The sequence below is a fragment of the Alosa sapidissima genome, chromosome 24 (assembly GCF_018492685.1).
Source record: "Alosa sapidissima isolate fAloSap1 chromosome 24, fAloSap1.pri, whole genome shotgun sequence".
Taxonomy (NCBI): domain Eukaryota; kingdom Metazoa; phylum Chordata; class Actinopteri; order Clupeiformes; family Clupeidae; genus Alosa; species Alosa sapidissima.
The window spans coordinates 3,018,562-3,037,500 of record NC_055980.1 but is presented as its reverse complement, the minus strand read 5'-3'; the positions used below and the strand labels follow the sequence as shown (position 1 = coordinate 3,037,500).

The 18,939-nt window shown below is 48.4% G+C and overlaps 1 protein-coding gene across 1 annotated transcript in view; it reads right to left on the bottom strand.

Annotated features, from left to right (window-relative positions):
* The window catches only part of dock1 (dedicator of cytokinesis 1), a 216,565-nt gene that overhangs the window by 183,198 nt on the left and 14,428 nt on the right, over positions 1-18,939 (bottom strand). The window contains 9 exon segments of the mRNA XM_042082672.1: positions 2,618-2,753; positions 4,638-4,719; positions 4,839-4,996; positions 6,122-6,257; positions 6,606-6,754; positions 7,368-7,464; positions 8,693-8,772; positions 8,960-8,996; positions 9,508-9,591. Of these exon segments, the coding sequence (XP_041938606.1) occupies positions 2,618-2,753; positions 4,638-4,719; positions 4,839-4,996; positions 6,122-6,257; positions 6,606-6,754; positions 7,368-7,464; positions 8,693-8,772; positions 8,960-8,995 (874 nt within the window). The 5' untranslated portion in view covers position 8,996; positions 9,508-9,591.

Genomic DNA, 18,939 nt, shown 5'->3' with positions numbered 1-18,939 from the left:
GATTGTGTGTGTGTGTGTGTGTGTGTGAGTGTGTGTGTGTGAGTGTGTGATTGTGAGTGTGTGTGTGTGTGTGTGTGTGTGTGAGAGTGTGTGTGTGTGATTGTGATTGTGTGTGTGTGTGTGTGTTCTCTCATCACAATCCCAGAGGAGCAGCTCTAGAGCCGAGGGCCCGGAGGAGACGCGAGCCGAGGGAGGTGCAGCGACTCCATCTCCAGTCAACAGGAGGCTGATGAGCGCTAATGGAGGGGAGCAGCGAGGGTGATGAAACCCACTGTCTCTCCTCTTCTCCCTCTCTGCCCCCTCCTCTCCCCCTCTCTCTCTCTCTCTCTCTCACTCACTCACTCACATTAAAGGTGACAGTCCGCTGGCTTTGATTTCTCCTGCCTGACCCACATAAGGCTGCTTTGTAGTGCGCAGGAAGGAAGGAGAGGAGAGGAGAAGGAAAAAAGAAACCCAGCTAGACGCATTTCCCCCGTCTAACTTCAAAAACATGTTTGATGTTAAAACCTGATGGATTCCCATCCCTATTTCTTCTCCCTTCTTCCCATGTCTCTCTCTCCCTCTGTATCCACCACTCTCTCCATCCTGCCTCCTTCCATCTCCTCTGCACTCTCCCCCTTTTCCCTCCATCATTATTTTCTCCTTCCTCTGCCTCTGCTCCCTCCCCCCGCTCGACCTTCCAGTAGCTCATAAAGCTCCTCAGCAGCCGTGAGGGTCAACGCGCTCCAGTCTGGAGTTGGCCCTGGTCGCATCCGCGACGCACCCCCCCCCCCCCCCACACACACACACACACATTCTAAATCATATCTGCTCACCGAGGGCTCATCAATCTCGATGCCACCCTCCATCTCCTCAAGTGGGACGGCACAATAAAGTGTCATTCACCCGGCGTGCACTCGGCCGGCGCACCGCCAATCTAATTAGTTTACTATAGAACGGGCAGCCGGCCCATTGGGGACAAATCAGCCACTAATTTCTACTTCTCCTTCAAGTGAGAATCTCTGATTGGGGGCCAAATGTATTTATCAGGCCGGGAGCAAGACCTGTAGACAAGTATGCCATCATGAGAGGTAAGGAGGGTTGGAGAGGACTCCACTGTAATCACACCACTCCTCTGGCCTCAGGTTAGGCCCTGGGAGTTCAGCGCTTATCAAGCAGTGGGAAGCAAAGGGGAAAAAAACACATTTGGAAGTCTTGTGCTACACTTGCTTGAAGTTGTGATTGGAATGTGTGGCTACAAGCCTTGCATTGTTAAAAATGCAAAAGAGGCAGGGCAATTCATCAAGAAAATCTTTCAGAGGAGGAAAGATTTTTAGCAATAAAATGGAGCATAGAGTAAATTGCACTGCAATCTGCTGGCAAATCATTTTGCAATTTCCTTCACTTTAATGGGGGAGGACGGGACAAATCAAGTAGAAGTTTGCTCTTGGATCCCATCAGGACACTTGATCTATTTTAGCTTGACTACTTCTGACAGAGGAAAAACGACTTTGGAGAAGTTATGCTTGGACTGGTGAAGGCTGACTGTTACTGCACCATAGAAAAGAGTGCTGAGCCCCCCCATCTGATGAAAGGAACTCTCATTTCACAATAGCACACAGACTCGACCCTCTGTGATAGCAGCTACCACTGCCAGCTGAAAGAGTATGAATATTTTTGTAGAGACCTCCTCTGGGCAAGCAAGGCACTTCCAGAAACAGTTCCTGTCTTATTTAAAAGTATGGTTTGATTCTTTTTCTATTAAATGTGCCCTAAAAGAGATATCTTAATGTAGACATGGATCCCCAAAGGGCCTCTCCACAGCAAGCTGACTGAACTGCCACCACATAAATCACACTGATATTCCTCTCCTCTCTGTCTCTTTCCAAGTCTAATCAGCAGCAAAGGGAAGCTCAGCGTTTGGGACTGGACCTCAAATGAGCAGGAGAGGGAGGTAAGGAACACACAGACAAGTCAAGAGAAGTCTGTTCAAAGCTCTGCAAATCACTAGCTAGATTAGCATGTACAGTTATGTGCAGAATAATAGCAGTGTTATAAAAAAATGAATAAGGCTCAAAATCCTTAGAATAGCTGTGAATTCCATAATATCAATGCATTGGGAAAACTGCACATTCAGTTTCTGCACATTCAGTTTCAGTATACCTCTACAGAAAGTGAAGAAAAGGGAATGTTAGGCTGTTCAAAAAAATAGCAGTGTTTGCATATTTTATTTACAAACTCAAACATTTACTGTATAAACTGAAAAATGTCTCAAGATTTTGCTTTACTTTGTATCACTGCACTAATATCTAGTTGCATACCATTATTGTAAAGGTATAACACAAACTTGATCAATTTTGGTCATGTTTTCATTTGAAATTGAATGTGCAGTGTCCCCAATGCACTGATATTATGGAATTAACAGCTATTCTAAGGATTTTGAGCTTTATTAATTTTTTTAAAAAACACTGCTATTATTCTGCACATAACTGTACAGTAGCTCAAAGACTGAGCAGAACTCCATTAAAAAGAGTAATTCTGCTCTTGGGCTGTAGTTGTCATTTCCAGTGACCATTAATGATGAAACAGCCTGACTGGCTTGCAGTGCTGCTGTGGTCGGGGTCAGAACCTGGCGTACCTGCCACTCCAAAGGGCCTCCGCAGGCCGGTGGTCAGCTTCTTGGTGTTATTGTCCCGCAGCTCCATGCGTCCCACGCGCACGATCTGACACACAAAGCTGATCTTCTCCCTCTTCAGGTCCTCACTGCCCAGGTCCTGAGGTGGGAACACACACGCACATACACACACACACGCGCACACAAAAACACACACACACACACACACACACACACACACACACACACACACACAAGCTGTAATGAGGCTGCCGCGTGTCTCATGGACGTGTTTGCATTCCGACTAAAGGAGATTTGAGGCTGAGTAGAGCGGCATTAGAGGGGGCTTGATGGCGCTTGTTTCGCTCCCGTGCTCTCTGATGGGCTTGGCCGGGGGAGCCCAGCTGAGGACGTGACTGGATGTAGTGCCTTGTTAAGCTCGCACTGGAACACAGCCGCCGCTGCGGCAACAATTGATGAATTGATCAGAGTGTCGGAGAGGGAGGATAAACTTTTGTTTGGGCGGCCCGTCTCCTGGCAAATTGTGTTAAGTCGCTCTTTGATTGTGGCGGCTGCTCTGTGTCCTGCTTGCAATTCAATGGGGAATGCAGCGCCGGCCTTTCTCTCATTTTGGTTTGCTTTCCACCTCTCCCTGAGCCTGTGCTCATCCCTCCTTCCATTTCTCTCTCTCCCTCTTCCCCATCTCTCACATTCTCTACTACACCAAGACTGACCTTTAGTAGGACTCGTTCTGGGGGGAGCAGAATAGAAAGTGGTACAGGCTTGGCCTCAGTGGAGGTGTAATTCAGCCCTCCCACTTAGAGCAACACACACACACACACACACACACACACACACACACACACACTTCCCACTCCAACCTGCATCTCCATCACAGGGGGCCTCCCGTTAGATGTGGTTGGCTCTAGGCTATAATTACTCTGCATTAGCTTAGTGAGGTGAGTTTGGATGGAAACACCACTGCTCTAATTGTATCACTTAAGATGAAGTGATCTAAGCATTATCAGAATGGTGCACATGCTCATTAGGATATATGCAGCATACATGAAAGCCACATTAAGATTAATTGTTTTTAATAGAACTATGGGACTTTATAACACAAATTGCAGTAATCTGAAAGGTCGGCACTGCTTTAAAAAGAAATGGACACACACAGGCGCGCGTGCACGTGTGTGTGTGTGTGTGTGTGTGTGTGTGTGTGTCCATGTTAAAGTAGAAAAAGCAAACAGCCCTGTAGTAGCCCCTTCACAGATATAGGACCCAGGGGAATTTAAACCTGCATTACAATCACTATCCTGGAGGGGTCCCCACAGATGCTTCATTTACACAAGTCCATGATGAACTATTTCATTAGCAGCAGTCACCACTACCTCTAACCAGAGACGAGACAGCAAATGGCTGCCTGCTGAAAAAGTCCCAGCTAGTCCAGATCTGTTGTGTCAGTCTACGTTGGCTTTGCGTGTAGGCTAGAGAAGGAGATGTTCAATGTCACATTTTGACCAAGCACTCCTTCTGGCTTTCTCTGGTGTTCTCCTCTATTCCTGTCATGCACAGCTATTAATGATGAAGCTCTTGGGAGGCCTGGCTGAAATGACCTGCTAGCTTGAGAGATTACGCGAGATGTGCAGCAGGTCGCTATAAAAGATAAGTAGCCAATTCATCAGTGCACTTTACATTTCTCATTTTTGTTCATTACATACCCTATGAAAGTACCGCTGCAGTCATTCAATTCATTACTGACACAGCCCCCGTGGAAAAGCTGCTCTTTGAGACCGCCAGACATGATGGAATAGACATAGGCCTACTGTTGTCAATTTATCATGAGTTCATCACCCATGCCACTCACAGCTGTTGCTGATCATCCATCAGTTTCAGAAATGGCTTTCCACACGCCCACAGTAGCACATGCAGCATATGTTAAAGACCCACATACGCACATCAGGGTAGAGGGCCCTATGGCCACCCGTCCCTGGGGGAAAGCCATGCAGCAGTGACATGTATACACAGCCAGTTACACACATACCGTGAAAACAGCCCGCAGATTGTGCAGCTGATCCAAGTCCTTGACCAGTCCAGAGCTGGACCACTTCACGAGGTAGTTCTCACTGGGGGTCAGGAGGGAGAAAAGGTTATATTCCGAAAGGAGAAACAGAAAGAGTGAAATGAGGGTGGCGAATGGGGGTGATGTGTGTACATGTGTGTGTGTCGGGGTGTGAGTGTGCACCTGATAAATTTGGACTCCACAGGATCGTAGAGGGACATGAGCACCTCGGCGTCCTCTCCGATCTTGCACACCACGTTCTTCAGGGTGACGAACAGGGCGAAGGACGGCGTGGAGGCAAACTTGGCCTGCCTGCTCAGCTCCATGTTCTGCTTCTGGGACTAGAGAGGACACCACAGTGCACTGCTTAGGATCCCAGTCGTGCACACTCGTGCACAGAACACACAAGTCTAATAAAGTCACGGGTTGCATTCACTATTGACTTAGGGCGACTTGATAGTCAGACATTGAACTGCTGGTGTCAGGTGGAAGAAGCTAGAAAAGATGGCAGTCACAAGCCCAGACCGTTTTTCCTTCCTATTGTAATTCTCAACTAAATAACAGGAGGAATATTGTGGAATTGTGCTCTATATTGTTATTTTCAGTAAACACAGTAGAGTATAGTTGAATTTTCTTTTTGCATTGAAATGAACAAGATGACTTGTTTATCGAGGAAGACTCCAGCCAATGAGGGCAATACCCTGACATCAGGCTGTGAGGTGTGTTCTAGCTCGTGCAGTGGACCAAGACAGACCACAGCAGCAGCCTGCAGCCGTCTTGCTCATGTGAAGTTTCAATGGCAAGTGACGTGTGAATGTCCGGCAGTGCCCGAAGAAAGTCACACAGTATTTCTAACCAGCATGTACTGAGCCAAGTCCAGCATGAATCACTTTCATTTAGCACTGCACAACACACTCATCATCACACCAGCACACTTCAAACTGATACAATTACACTTGATACTAGAGGATGATCATGTTGCTCGTATTCACCATGTAATAATCCACTAGAAAAACATTACAATTTACATGTGCTTTAATGAAGCCTAATGAAAATATTTCATGTAAGAAAAATAGAGGGAACACCAACCAACACTTGGGCTCTCCAAAAATATGAATTTCAGAAAATGAATTCATCATTTGATTCAATCAGTAAATTGCCCTGAACTAATCAAGCTGCTATTTGCTTTGAATCTGGCAACCAGCTCAGAGCCCCAGCAGCACAGCCTGATTTGTATTCCTCCATCAGCACTTCCACACACACACACACACACGCAGGGGGAGGACCAGACCACTGCAGTACTCTCTGCTTGTGTGAAGCGCTGAACCTGCACGGGAACTGACCCATGAGAGCCGTAAGCGCATCAGGGGAGCGCCACGCATCTGAGAGGTCAACATGTTCAGAAACACCTCACTCCCTCCCTTCCACTAGCCCTGTGTGTCTCCATGCACCAGCTCGATGCTTACCTTCTCCTCCTGGATGCGTTCCTCGATCTGTCTGGAGGCGGCCTCGTGGGCCCGGAACAGGCTGATGGTGCTGGTCAGGTCGGGGTCTAGGATGTTCCCATCTTTGTTCCTGACCACCAGGTCCAGATCCAAGTACCTGTGGGAATGGTTTTGGCAGGAAGTCAGACATCACAGGTGGCATCCTGCAAACACAGCTTCCAATCTGCCATCCAAAAGCTTGCCTCATTAAGCACAACCAACACCAGGCTCCAGATCTCCACTGCCATTTTAGAATTCTGGAGACAGCACTGCAGCAGAGTTGTAGATTCACACACAACCAGTTTAAACAATAATCATTCATTTCAAAATAATCAAAGAGTGTTTTTGGAATGATGGATTGGATTTGCACCCCCCCCCCTCATAATGAGCCAGGTGACTTGGAACAGTGCAGCCTGGGGAAAAAAATGTGTGTGATGAAGGAGCGTGCTGACGGCTCTTGGCTTACTTGTTGCCGTAGTCCATCTTGGAGGTGACTTTCTGCTTGAGCTCCGTCAGCTCGTCCTGAGGGAGCGTGCCAGACAGGATCTGAGAGCGCCACTCGATCAGGTCGTAGATCATGTCGCGCACCGAGTTGAACATTTCTCGCTTGTCTCCCTGTGTGGGCATTAGCAACCACACACACACACACACACCACACACACACACACACACACACACACACACAGACACACACATGAAAACAAAACCCTAATCAAGCTTCATTAAAGTGTCTGTTTCACTTTGGCAGGCAGTGAAAGCATGTCAGAATGTATCACTACAGACACCATGCTAGTGCAAGCAGTAGAGAGGGCTTGAGCTGCAGAGCGTTCCAGTAACATCAAACACACACATAACCTGCATCTGCATCAAACACACACATAACCTGCATCTTGCATCAAACACACACATAACCTGCATCTTGCAACAAATACACACATACCTGCATCTTGCATCAAATACACACATAACCTGCAATCTGGCATCAAATACACACATAACCTGCATCTTGCATCAAATACACACATAACCTGCATCTTGCATCAAACACACACATAACCTGCATCTTGCATCAAATACACACTTAATTTGCATCTTGCAAAGGCAGAAAAATCCATACTATATACTGTATACTTCAAAAGTCAATGCCAGTGTATGTATGCATGTGTGTGTGTGTGCGCGAGTGTGTGTGCGGTGTGTCTGTGTGTGTGTGCGGCGCGGGTAAACTCACCACATATAGGTCTCTCCATATGGAGGCCCATTCTCGTAGGGTGGTCGTGACCTCCTGCACCAAGGGCAGCTCGTTGGGGATGACCGTCTCTTTCTGCCTGTAGAGGAAGAGGCCCAGATGACAGCGTTATCCCCCTACTCATCACCAACCGCCACCATCCATCCACACCTCAGCTCACCTCAGCTCACCTCAGCTCACCTCACCTCACCTGCTCAGCTGCTCAGCTGCTCACCCTTTTCATCCATCAGTCAAGTCAAGCATCCAGCTACTCCTCCAGCTCCCCATTCAAAGGCACATTAGCCATATGCCCCCCAGTCCTCCCTGCACCATCTATCTCCACATCCACACACATATTGATCCATCCATCCACACTAATCCACAAATCAGTCCAGGAATGTATTCGGCTGCTCATCCAGCCGTGCATCCATCTATTTCTGAGCTGTCAATGCATCCTGTCATTTGTCTGTCTACCTGTCACTCCTTCTCCCCCCCCCCCATTCTGGTATCTGCATCTGAAGGGTGTGTCTCAAAAGCATATTGTGATTTCACATCAGCACCAATTAAAATCATGCCGTTCACTCAGAAATGAAATACCCAGATATGCGTGCATACTTTTTCCTCGCTCAATGTAAATCACGCTAATCTATAGTCTTTCATGTGGCATAGAGTGCTGCTTAAATCTCTGCCCGGGTCAGAGATGGCTGCCCGGGAAACGCAATTCCAATTAATCCCACACTGGGCACTAATTTGGCAACGGTTCCCTTGAAATACAAGAGCCTGTGTGAAACTATTTTTGCCAAGGAAAAAAAAAAAACGACCCTTTCATATAACAGCGAGTGAAAAATGATGTTCTCCTTTCTTTGGGAAAGGGGTTTCTTCTTCAAGGACAGTGCCTTTCAAAATACATTTTGCTTATTCAAAGAAGTGGCCCACAGATGAAAGCAAAGGCCCATCTGTGGCTGTGTAAGTGTGGATCCTCACGCTCAAGGACAGAATTCAGGACCCAGTAAGATGAAACTCAACCAGCAAGGTCGTCTGGCGAATGAGATACACCGCACCATTTTAAAGTCAGGCATTTGCGCTCAAGCACTCTGGCAGAGAAAGAGGGGAGACGAGATTGACTTCCAGCGTCCGGCGCCCATAACAAGCCAGTTCCAGGAGCCCATCAGAGCTGCACGCTGGCCATCTGCTCCAGAGGCCCCTTCCAGCCTCCACTCCGCTAAACCGCCCCTCCACTTGGACACTACAAAGCCACAGCCCAGGGATCAGCTGCCAGACGCAGCCAGTTACGAAACTATGGAAACAGTTCAGAAGGGTCCACTCACCCATTGCCCTCCACTGTGGCTTCTTTCAGGTGAATGTAGCACGCGGGGAATATGCCCTGAGTCAGAGACAAAAACAACTTCGACATATTAGCGACTTTACATAACTGAATACTGCTGTCCTATATTACTTTCAGTTTTAAGACTTTTTATTTATATACAATGTGGAAGTAATACAACTCAACAGTGAAGATCACAGCACAGTGCTGGGAAATGTGATTGCCTAGGGCTCTCAGTTTGTATAAAGACACTGTGGAGATCAACTTACCTTTTGGACTTCCTCCTCAGCCTGTTTCCCTGTACCATCCTACAAGAGACCATGAAACTGCATTAGCAAAAAATAATAACTTGTGCTATGATGAGGGAGGCTCAAAGAAAGAGATATTTTTATGATTGCGTGTGTGTGTGTGTGTGTGTGTGTGTGTGTGTGTGTGTGTGTGTGTGTGTGTGTGTGTGTGTGTGTGTGTGGTGTAATACATTCCTTCTTCTTCAGGCTTTGTTGGACAAAATAACTCACACATTTAAAGGCAAATAAATACACTACACCTGCCCCCCAAAAAAACCGAAGGCATTTCAACGTTCTCATTGGCAGTGGGGGGCTGAAGGAGATGTGGAAATGGATGCGTTCAGCACAGCTTGGTCCCCAAATGCCACAGCGCTGTGACAAAACGCTGACATTATGCTGATTGACAAAATAATAATGCCCAATACTGCTTGGCGTTGGCCTTCGGGGAGCGACGCCATCAGTTCAAATGAGCGGCAGGCGGCTGCAGGCGTGTGTGTGTGTGTGTGTGTGTGTGTGTGCGCGGTGTTCTCACCTTCATACGTCTCCAATATGTGCACCGTGTCCCCAATCTGCAGAGACAGCTCCTCCTCACTGCGGGCATCGTAGTTATAGATCGCTGGGGGGAGAGGCAGAAATCGATGAGAGGAGAAGACAGGGAAAGGAAATTTCTCTCCACACACATTCCACCCTCCCAAAACAAGCAGGCAGGCTTCCACCACAGAAGCCTGCAGAGTGCACTCAGTTCATAATGCACTGGAGGATTAGAGGATCCAGAGTTCACAGGGAGTGTTGAGCCATTTCACTTCAGTTACCAGGAGACTGGCCACATGAAGACTAAAGGATAAAGGATGACCTTGTCCAAAACAGTGCTTCTAGAACTATGGGCCGTGGACTGGCGCCAGAGTGGCTATGACCCAAAGTCTGATGTGACCGGGCCTCGGGTCAAAGAAGTTTGAGAAAGGCTGGCCTAAAATACAACATAAAATGTAAAAACTAAATAAACATCTTCTGAATATGCTCCATAATCACCTAACAAACTGAAACATACAGGCTTAAAAAGTGAATAGGAACTAGTGTTTTAGTGGCCAGTGTGTTAAGTTAACTAATTATGTTAAAATCAAAATCCTGCAGCAAAAATACTTCACTGCCATAATAGTGCAAATCTGCCTTTTAGATTGCTCACATTTGTGATCACCTTTGTAGAAATGACAACATATGCACACTGTTCTCAGCAATTTGTCTAACAGCGCCAAGGTCACAGGCTTTGCGATAACTGAGCTGGCTTCATCTGTGTGTGTGTGTGTGTGTGTGTGTGGTGTGTGTGTGTGTGTGTGTGTGTGTGTGTGTGTGTAGGGAGTGTGTTTAACAACCTGTCACATTACCACCAAGAGACTAGGCTCAATACAGCGAGTCCATTCATACACGCAAACATATACTAAATCACCGATACACACACACCCACACGTCACAGCAACCTCCTTAGTGACAGAAAAGCATCACTTACGACCTCACGGAAGCCCACAGGGACAACAGTAAACAGGAAAAAGGGAGAGAGAGAGAGAGAGGGGGAGAGAGAGAGAGAGAGAGAGAGAGACGAGGAGAGAGAGGAGGAGAGAGAGTGAGAGGGAGAGGGGAGAGGTGCCAGCAGGCAGACAGAGACAATAACAAAGATGGAGGGAGCCAAAGAGAAAGAGAGAGGAGAGTAAAACACCTGTGGGGCTTAATTAGATGATGTCAGAGAGGTTCTGTGTGTCTGTGTGCATGCATTTGTGGGGAGGTGTATATGTGTGTGTGTGTGTGTGTGTGTGTGTGTGTGTGTGTGTCCTGCTGGTGGGGGCTGGTCTCCGTCACTGGGGCTGGGAGTAGGTGAATGACAGCATAATTAAAAGCGCTCCCTCTCGGCGTGATGCCTCACTTCAGACGCCGAGCACCACAAGAGTATTTAAGCAAATCCACCGCTCTCTGCCTCTCTTCATTAGCTTCACTCATCTTACACACCATGTGACCGTCTGACTCTGACTGGAGCAGACACCAGAGAGAGAGAGAGCGAGAGAGAGAGAGAGAAAGAGAGAGTACACAGCCCTGCTACCTCTAGAGAGAGAGGGGCTAATAGGGTATGAAAATGTGGCAACTGCACCACACGTCAGAATCTAGATAAATAAATTAACATAATACTAAACCAAACTAATTTCAAACAATAGCAAACACACCTGAGCAGTTGGAGAGAGGGAGAGAGGGAGAGAGAGAGAGAGAGAGAGGGAGAAAGAGAGAGGTGGGGGAATTATCAGAGCAGACCCAACATAAAGAGATCAAACTGTTTAAACAGCCAAACAAGCAACCTTTTTCACTTGGCTGCTCTCGTCCACAAGAATGACCAGTTTACCAATACAGTTCAATTTAGCTCACTTCCTGCTAAGCCACTGCAATTAGATTTGTGTAAACGCTGCCCAAGCCAGTGAGCTAATGGACTCTGTAGTCCCATGTGACACCTTCCAGAAGAGAAGACAGACAGGTCACCTGTACGCCCCAGATTGTGTGTGGTCTTCTACGCAATCACAGCACAAGCAATCACAGGACCTCCAGCATGAGTTGCATCATACTCTCTCTCTCTGTGTGTGTGTGTGTGTGTGTGTGTGTGTGTGTGTCAACACTAAGCAGCCTTTAAGGGCCTTCATCAATCTGCGCTGCCTGGCCAGTGTGGGGGATTGGAGGGGCAGGGAGCAGGGCCAAGGTGAAGCTGTGTAGGGGCCTGGAGGAGCCACCAGCCACTGATGGATGTGGCATGGAGACAACAGCTGCCCTTTCTCCATCACCATGGAGCTGAACCAGCCACAAGCATGCCTGCACCAGGAGAAAGATCCAGCTGAGTTTCACACACACACACACACACACACACACACACACACACTGTGTTCTCGTCTTTATATTGAACAATGATGATATGTTAATATTTTAATGTGCGAGAGAGAGAGAGAGAGAATGTGTGTGTGTGGTGTGTGTGTGTGTGTGTGTGTGTGTGTGTGTGTGTTCTTTAATAAGAACAACATAAACTGTTTAGGTCATGGGCCTGGCATCATGCCAGCTGGACAGAACTGCATCTCCAACAACTTGGCATCCATCACTTGGTGACCTTGCCATTTTTCCGGGCGGCGTTTCAGGGAGAAGTAATCACATCACTTCCGTCGACCGTCTGCTTCACTCAAGCCACAACGCCCAAACAGACCTTATCCAACTTCAACCACCCCACCCCCACCCCTCTCTCTTTCTGTGTGTGTGTGTGTGTCTTTGTGTGTGTGTGTGTGTGTGTATGTGTGTGTCTTTGTGTGTATGTGTGTGTGTGTGTCTGTATGTGTGTGTGTGTGCGTGCGTGTGTGTGTGTGTGGTCTGTATGTTGTGTATGTGTGTGTCTTTGTGTGTATGTGTGTGTGTGTGTCTGTATGTGTGTGTGTGTGCGTGCGTGTGTGTGTGTGTGTCTGTATGTGTGTGTGTGTGCGTGTGTGTGTCTTTGTGTGTGTGTGTGGTGTGTGTGTGTGTGTGTGTGTGTGTATGTGTGTGTCTTTGTGTGTGTGTGTGTATGTGTGTGTGTCTGTGTCTTTGTGTGTGTGTGTGTGTGTGTGTCTGTGTCTTTGTGTGTGTGTGTGTGTGTGTGTGTGTGTGTGTGTGTGGTGTGTGTGTGTGTGTGTGTGTGTGTGTGTGTGGCTGCAGCGGTGCTGTGCTATTTTGTTTTCCAGAACAATCCAGCGGGCGGCGGTGAATGGACAGAGAGGGGACTGGAACAATGGTGGAGGGAATGAGCTCGGCAGTGACACGCCGCCGCACAAAGAGAACCTCTCGCAAGGAAAAAAAAGCTGGTGTGTGTTTGTATGGGTATGGGAGGGGTGGGGGCAGGTGGCTGTGGAGGCCAGGGGGACTGCATGTTTTGAACAGGAGGCCATTATTCCATTACACCGTCATTAAAGGGGGCGCCATTAGATAAGAGGCCCATCACACCACAGACGGCTTCGCTCTCCACAGGTCACTCACTCACAGGCGGCCAGCGCGGCTAATGCTCATCATCAGGACACTATGGAGGCCGCGATGGCTAGAGCGGATAATGGCTACATAAGAGCCCCGCAAAGTTCATTTCTATAAAAAAAAACGGAGGAGAAAAACAAACAAATCAATAAAATGTGAGGAGGAGTGTCTGCCCCACACGGGGTGATGTCCAATAGAGCCAGCTGAGCGCACACTTCCAGATCAATCCAAACTGCTGCTGCTCATCCACCAGTGCCATGGAGGTATTATACAGAACTGGAGGGGGGGGGGGGGGGGGGGGGGGTACTGACCCCACTCGTTTTAATGGACCATGCTAGGCTAGCTACTTCAGCCCACTCATTTTAATGGACTGTGCTAGGCTAGCTACTTCAGCCCAAAAAGTTTGAAGCTCACTGCAACCATCTTTTTCAAAATAGCATTTCACGGGACTCATTTCTGTAGAGTTAGCAAACTAGATGCCACCTTAAGATGGAGACAACATGGGCTGTGTCTCAAACCGCCTACTTGCACACTTCCAATACTTAGTTTATGTATACAGTGCAGATAACACAAAAACTTAGTGCACTGAAAGTACCCGGATGACGGCCCTAATAACGGTCAAAAGTTCAGTGTGGAACAATGGACACTACTCATGCTAAACATTTTTAAAGATGGTGGTGGCCAGCTGGATGCTAACTGGCTGAAGCTAACCTTCCAAATCCTGACCTCCTAATCTACGCACCATTGACACTGCTCCTCAAATCACCAAACGTACAAGCAGCACAATCACACACCAGGCCATCACCTGTGCCCATGTCACAGTGCAGTGCTCCCCTCACTCCCTCCTGCATGTCGGTCCCCTCTCCTGTGCTTGCCATAGCTCCCCATGCACTGCTTATTTGCATGCTGGCCATGTTGTGTTAAACATGTGGCATTACATCCATCTCATGTGTTCAAGTGCCCCCTTTGTGTGTGCATCAAGAGGTCACTATACCGGTCTGTGTGTGTGTGTGTGTGTGTGTGTGTGTGTGTGTGTGTGTGTGTGTGTGTGTGTGTGTGTGTGTGTGTGTGTGTGTGTGTGTGTGGAATGTCTCATTAAAACAAATCCAGCTGTATTTCACACAGACTCCACCACCTCAGCGCCAACGCATGGGGGGGGTTAACCGGCAACAACATATGCAAATCAATTCCCATCCGCCGCCATTCACAGGCCCGGCCGCCGCAGCCGCCCAATTATGAAATAAACATCAGAGCGCTGGAGCCAACACAGACCAGTCCCCTGAGCAGAATGCAAAATGTTTTCTTGGGTAATGAAAACGGAGGGGGTAAAAAATGAGAGGAGTGAGAGATGAGGGTGGTGGGAGGGAGAGAGAGAGAGGAGAGAGAGAGAGAGAGATAGAGATAGAGATAGAGATAGAGATAGAGATAGAGATAGAGATAGAGATAGAGATAGAGATAGAGATAGAGATAGAGATAGAGATAGAGAGAGAGAGAGAGAGAGAGAGAGAGGGAAACAGAAAAAGGGATGCAGGAGAGGGAAGAGGGAGGAGGAGAGATGGGAGGGAGGACTGAGAGAGCCAAGAGTAGGACAGAGGGGCAGAGGAGGAGACCCAGCCAGGAGGAGAGATGGAGGGGCAGGAAGAGGGAACGCACATTTACACACAACTAATTAGAAAGCAGCACTCGTTTCCATGCACACGTGAGGAGGATGAGCTCTTATCTCCAGCAGGAGAGGAGGAGAAGGAGGAGGAGAGGAAGAGGATGAGAAGGAAGAGAGGAGGAGGAAGAAAGAGAGGAGGGAGGGGAAGCCCCTCCACTTAGCCACTATTCACCACAGCCAGCATTAAAACCCAACAGCATGATTGTAATTCCATAACCTGGCTAACTAATAACCTGCGCTAATCCACACTGGCTACAGCATATTATTATATCCTCAAGAGAGGAGGAGAGCGATGGAGAGGAAGAGAGAAAGAAAAGAGAGAGGAGAAAAAGAGAGAGGAGGACAGATCTAAAAAATAATAGCACACTGGAGGAAGCAATCGACTGCCGAAGCCATCGACTCTCTCCCTGCAGAGAGATGAGATGTGTGTGTGTGTGTGTGTGTGTGTGTGTCTTCCTCCACATGCGGCACAAGATCACTGTGGGGAGCAGAGGATGCTGTGGAGCTATTCTCTGGCTGTGTGAATGGAGCTCTTTGAGGAGGACACCCCGTCTTCACTGCAGCCAGTCTGGGAGAGCCAAGAGCCTGAGACTCCAGCCCAGTAACCTCCAAACACACACACACACACACACACACACACACACACACACACACACACACACACACAGAGACCGAGAGCACAGACAGAGACAGCCACAGTACAGTGGGATGGAGACGTTTACATCCTGTTCTCAAAAACAGCCACTCAAATCCAAAAAGGATGTGATTCAACAGTTATCCATTCATGAGACGTTTGTTTAATCTTGGGATTTTGTCACATGTATCCAAATTCAGTTTTTTCCTACACTGTGTGAAATACACAGCTGTGGTACAGCCAGTCATAGCATTTACTTTTTGAATGAAGACACACAGATATTTATATTGGCAAAGTAAACAATCTTATTAGTTATACCGTTGGTGCATTTACGTTGAAGTCCAAGACGTGACTGGACACAAGCCTGCATATTTCTACTGACCCTTCGTAGACAGACACATAGTTAAAGTAAATATTGAGCCTGATGTGTCCAGACTAATTCATACAATCTAATTACCATACTGGACGAACTAGTTCCATACTAGTACAGGCAGTTTGTGTTCAAACCACACACACAGGGAAAGGCCACAGAGACAGACAGAGTGACTAAACAACCCATAGGAGCAGACGAAGAGAGAGTGAGAGAAGGAGAACCCCACCCCTGGAGCACTGCCCCTGCTGGCAGTAGTGAAGGGAGGTGACGTTCTCTGATGCTCAAAGATGAGTTCCTAACAATGAGGCACCTGGGTGAAACAGAGGCCATTAGCAGACTCCAACACTTCAGAAGAGTCTGCATTCTCCTCAGCATGCTGGGCTCTGGCTGCCTGAAGTGGCCAAGTGGAGGCGGATCTGAGCTGAGAACACACTGAGCAGGAGCAGGAGCAGGCAAATGCTCCCCAGCGGGGCCTGAACACACACAACTCTTAAGCACATTTGACTTTCAAAGTCTGCAAAGACTTGCGAGACAGATGGAGTACACTGTGGCAATAAAAACTCAGGTGGGCCAGTGACAGGATTCTCATTTCACTCACACACACACACACACACACACACACACACACAGACAGACACAGACACAGACACAGACACACACACACACCCTTGGAAAGACAAGGGTACACATATAGTGTGCACTCCCAGTCCCATCAACCATTCACCCCTTTCAGTTCCATGTGGGTGACTGAACAATGACAGGACATGCTTCAAATTCAAACACGACATACATAAACACGCGCGCACACACAAACAGAGAACGGCGCTGCTAAACGGTGCCACTGCCTGCTATTGTCAACGACTGCTGAATAATGCAATGGAACACAGTGAGCAGCTTCGGCTGGATCATTGAGCTGTAATTGTGCTCCATCTGGGACGGAGCCGCGGATGCGATGGGTAATTAAAGTGGCTGCTTGTCACCATGTCCTTATCCAACATGACACGCACAGACACAGATGAGTGTCAACATCCCAAAACCACACGCTTAGGTGCATCGCCAGAGACGGGCTCACCCTCGTGAGTGGGATGTCAAAGAAAAATTAAATCCATTAGAACGATAATTAAAATGTAAGGCACATTTTTGTGTGCAAGCAATTATGCTGGGGATATTGAGAGCCACCATAGAAAGGAAATGGCGTTAGGGAGCAATCACGCTGAAAGGAAACACAAATGCCAGCTTCTCTCAATGTGTCAGGAGGGTGTAGAAACCATCCATATTGAGATGCAGTGACAGATATGTCACTAGATGCATTTCTGCAGCATTGGCAGCCTTGTGTGTTAATTTCAGGTTAATTGCTGGAGAACTATCCCCCTTTCTCTCTCCTCTGTTAAAGTTATGTGTGATTTTATGTGTGTGTGTGTGTGTGTGTGTGTGTGTGTGTGTGTGTGTGTGTGTGTGTGTGTGTGTGTGTGTGTGTGTGTGTGTGTGTGTGTGTGTGTGAGAGAGAGAGAGAGAGAGAGAGGGAGGGGGAAAGAGGAAGAGTGTATGGGTACAGATGTATGTCACATGGCACATCTGTATGTGTCTCTACGGCTGTCTGTATCTGTGCCTGTGCAGAATGTGCACCTCACCTGAATAACCCTAAGCAGAGCTCCGACATGAGGAAGAGACCTCACCTGAATAACCCTAAGCAGAGCTCCGACATGAGGAAGAGACCTCACCTGAATAACCCTAAGCAGAGCTCCGACATGAGGAAGAGACCTCACCTGAATAACCCTAAGCAGAGCTCCGACATGAGGAAGAGACCTCACCTGAATAACCCTAAGCAGAGCTCCGACATGAGGAAGAGAACAAACAAACACTCAGGCATGCTTTTCCCTACTCTCTTCCTCCAGCAGCCAGCCAATCAGATAGCTCCGCTGTTCCACCTGCTGCCTCGCTGCATTCATGTGTCACACAGTGCTGACCAAGCGGCCCGCCACCCAGCAGCCACCATGACACCCGCCCCGCCCGCAGAGTGCCCCCCCCCCCCCCCCCCACACACACACACACCCGCTTCCCTTTTAAATCAATTACAGCAACCAGCCTGCCATGTTTATCTGCAAGGCAGGCTGGGAGATAGTGCTCCAGCAATTAACCTGAAATTAAGCACAAGGCTGCTCATGCCCAAGAAATAACTTCAACAGAGAGAGAGAGAGAGAGAGAGAGAGAGAGAGAGAGAGAGAGAGAGAGAGAGAGAGAGAGAGAGAGAGAGAAGGCTAAGAGCCAGCAGTACAGGGTGATGGTGAGAAAGAGAGGGAGGAATGGGCAAATAAGGGGAGGTGAGAGAGAGAGAGGCGAGAAAGAGAGAGGAGTTGAACTCCACCCAATCCTGAGAGATCCCAGTTAGCACTAATGGGTGAGCAGAGCTGGCCTTTCACTGCAACAATAAACGAGCACAGAGCTCAAACATCACATGCATCATGTGGGGCAGGGCCGGACAATGCATCAAAGAGCTGTCAGGGCGTGGGAGGTGCTCTGGACGCAAGCCACAGCGTGCACGACACACACACACACACACACACACCCCACCCAGAGCCTCATTCAGGAGGCAGTGTCGCATTCTCCAGGACACAGAATGGACAAGAGGAGGAGGAGGAGGGGGGGGAGAAGGAGCCGGAGTGTCGCAGGTGTAGCGACAGTGGCAGGAGTAACCGTCTGTGCTGCCACAGCTGTGCCAGTCACCCGTTAATAGCATCTGGCAGGGCACACGCTCCCTCACGCCAACGCACTTAATCCCCCCCCCCCACCTCCCCCCCATCAACGCCCCAAGTCCACGCGACTCTCAGCAGCACATAACACATAAATCACACAGCCACTCCAATAGATCCTGGTCATTTTCCTAATGGAAGCTTCCCCCTGCCTCAGGAGAACACGGCCAACAACACCTGGCCCCTCTGAAGGGCACTTGTGCGCCATGACAATGAGCTCTCTGTGCAGGGGAGCATTTGTTGGAGCTCACGGAGAGGAGAGGAGAGGAGATCAGGTTGAGTGGAGTGCTGACAGCGGTCACACTACTAACAGACCCTCAGTGGGCCACACTCTCTCCCCACATCACGCCGAGGGACAGCAGACACCTTCACCCTGATGCACTCGGCTTGAGATAGACTGGAAGTGTCCCACTTGGGCAGATGGCACATATGGGGGAGAGGATGAGAAACAAAGTGTAGAAATGAGGAGAGAGCTTTTTGAGAGGCGCATACTGAGCTACACAGAGAGAGATGAGTGGAGGCCATGTAATAAA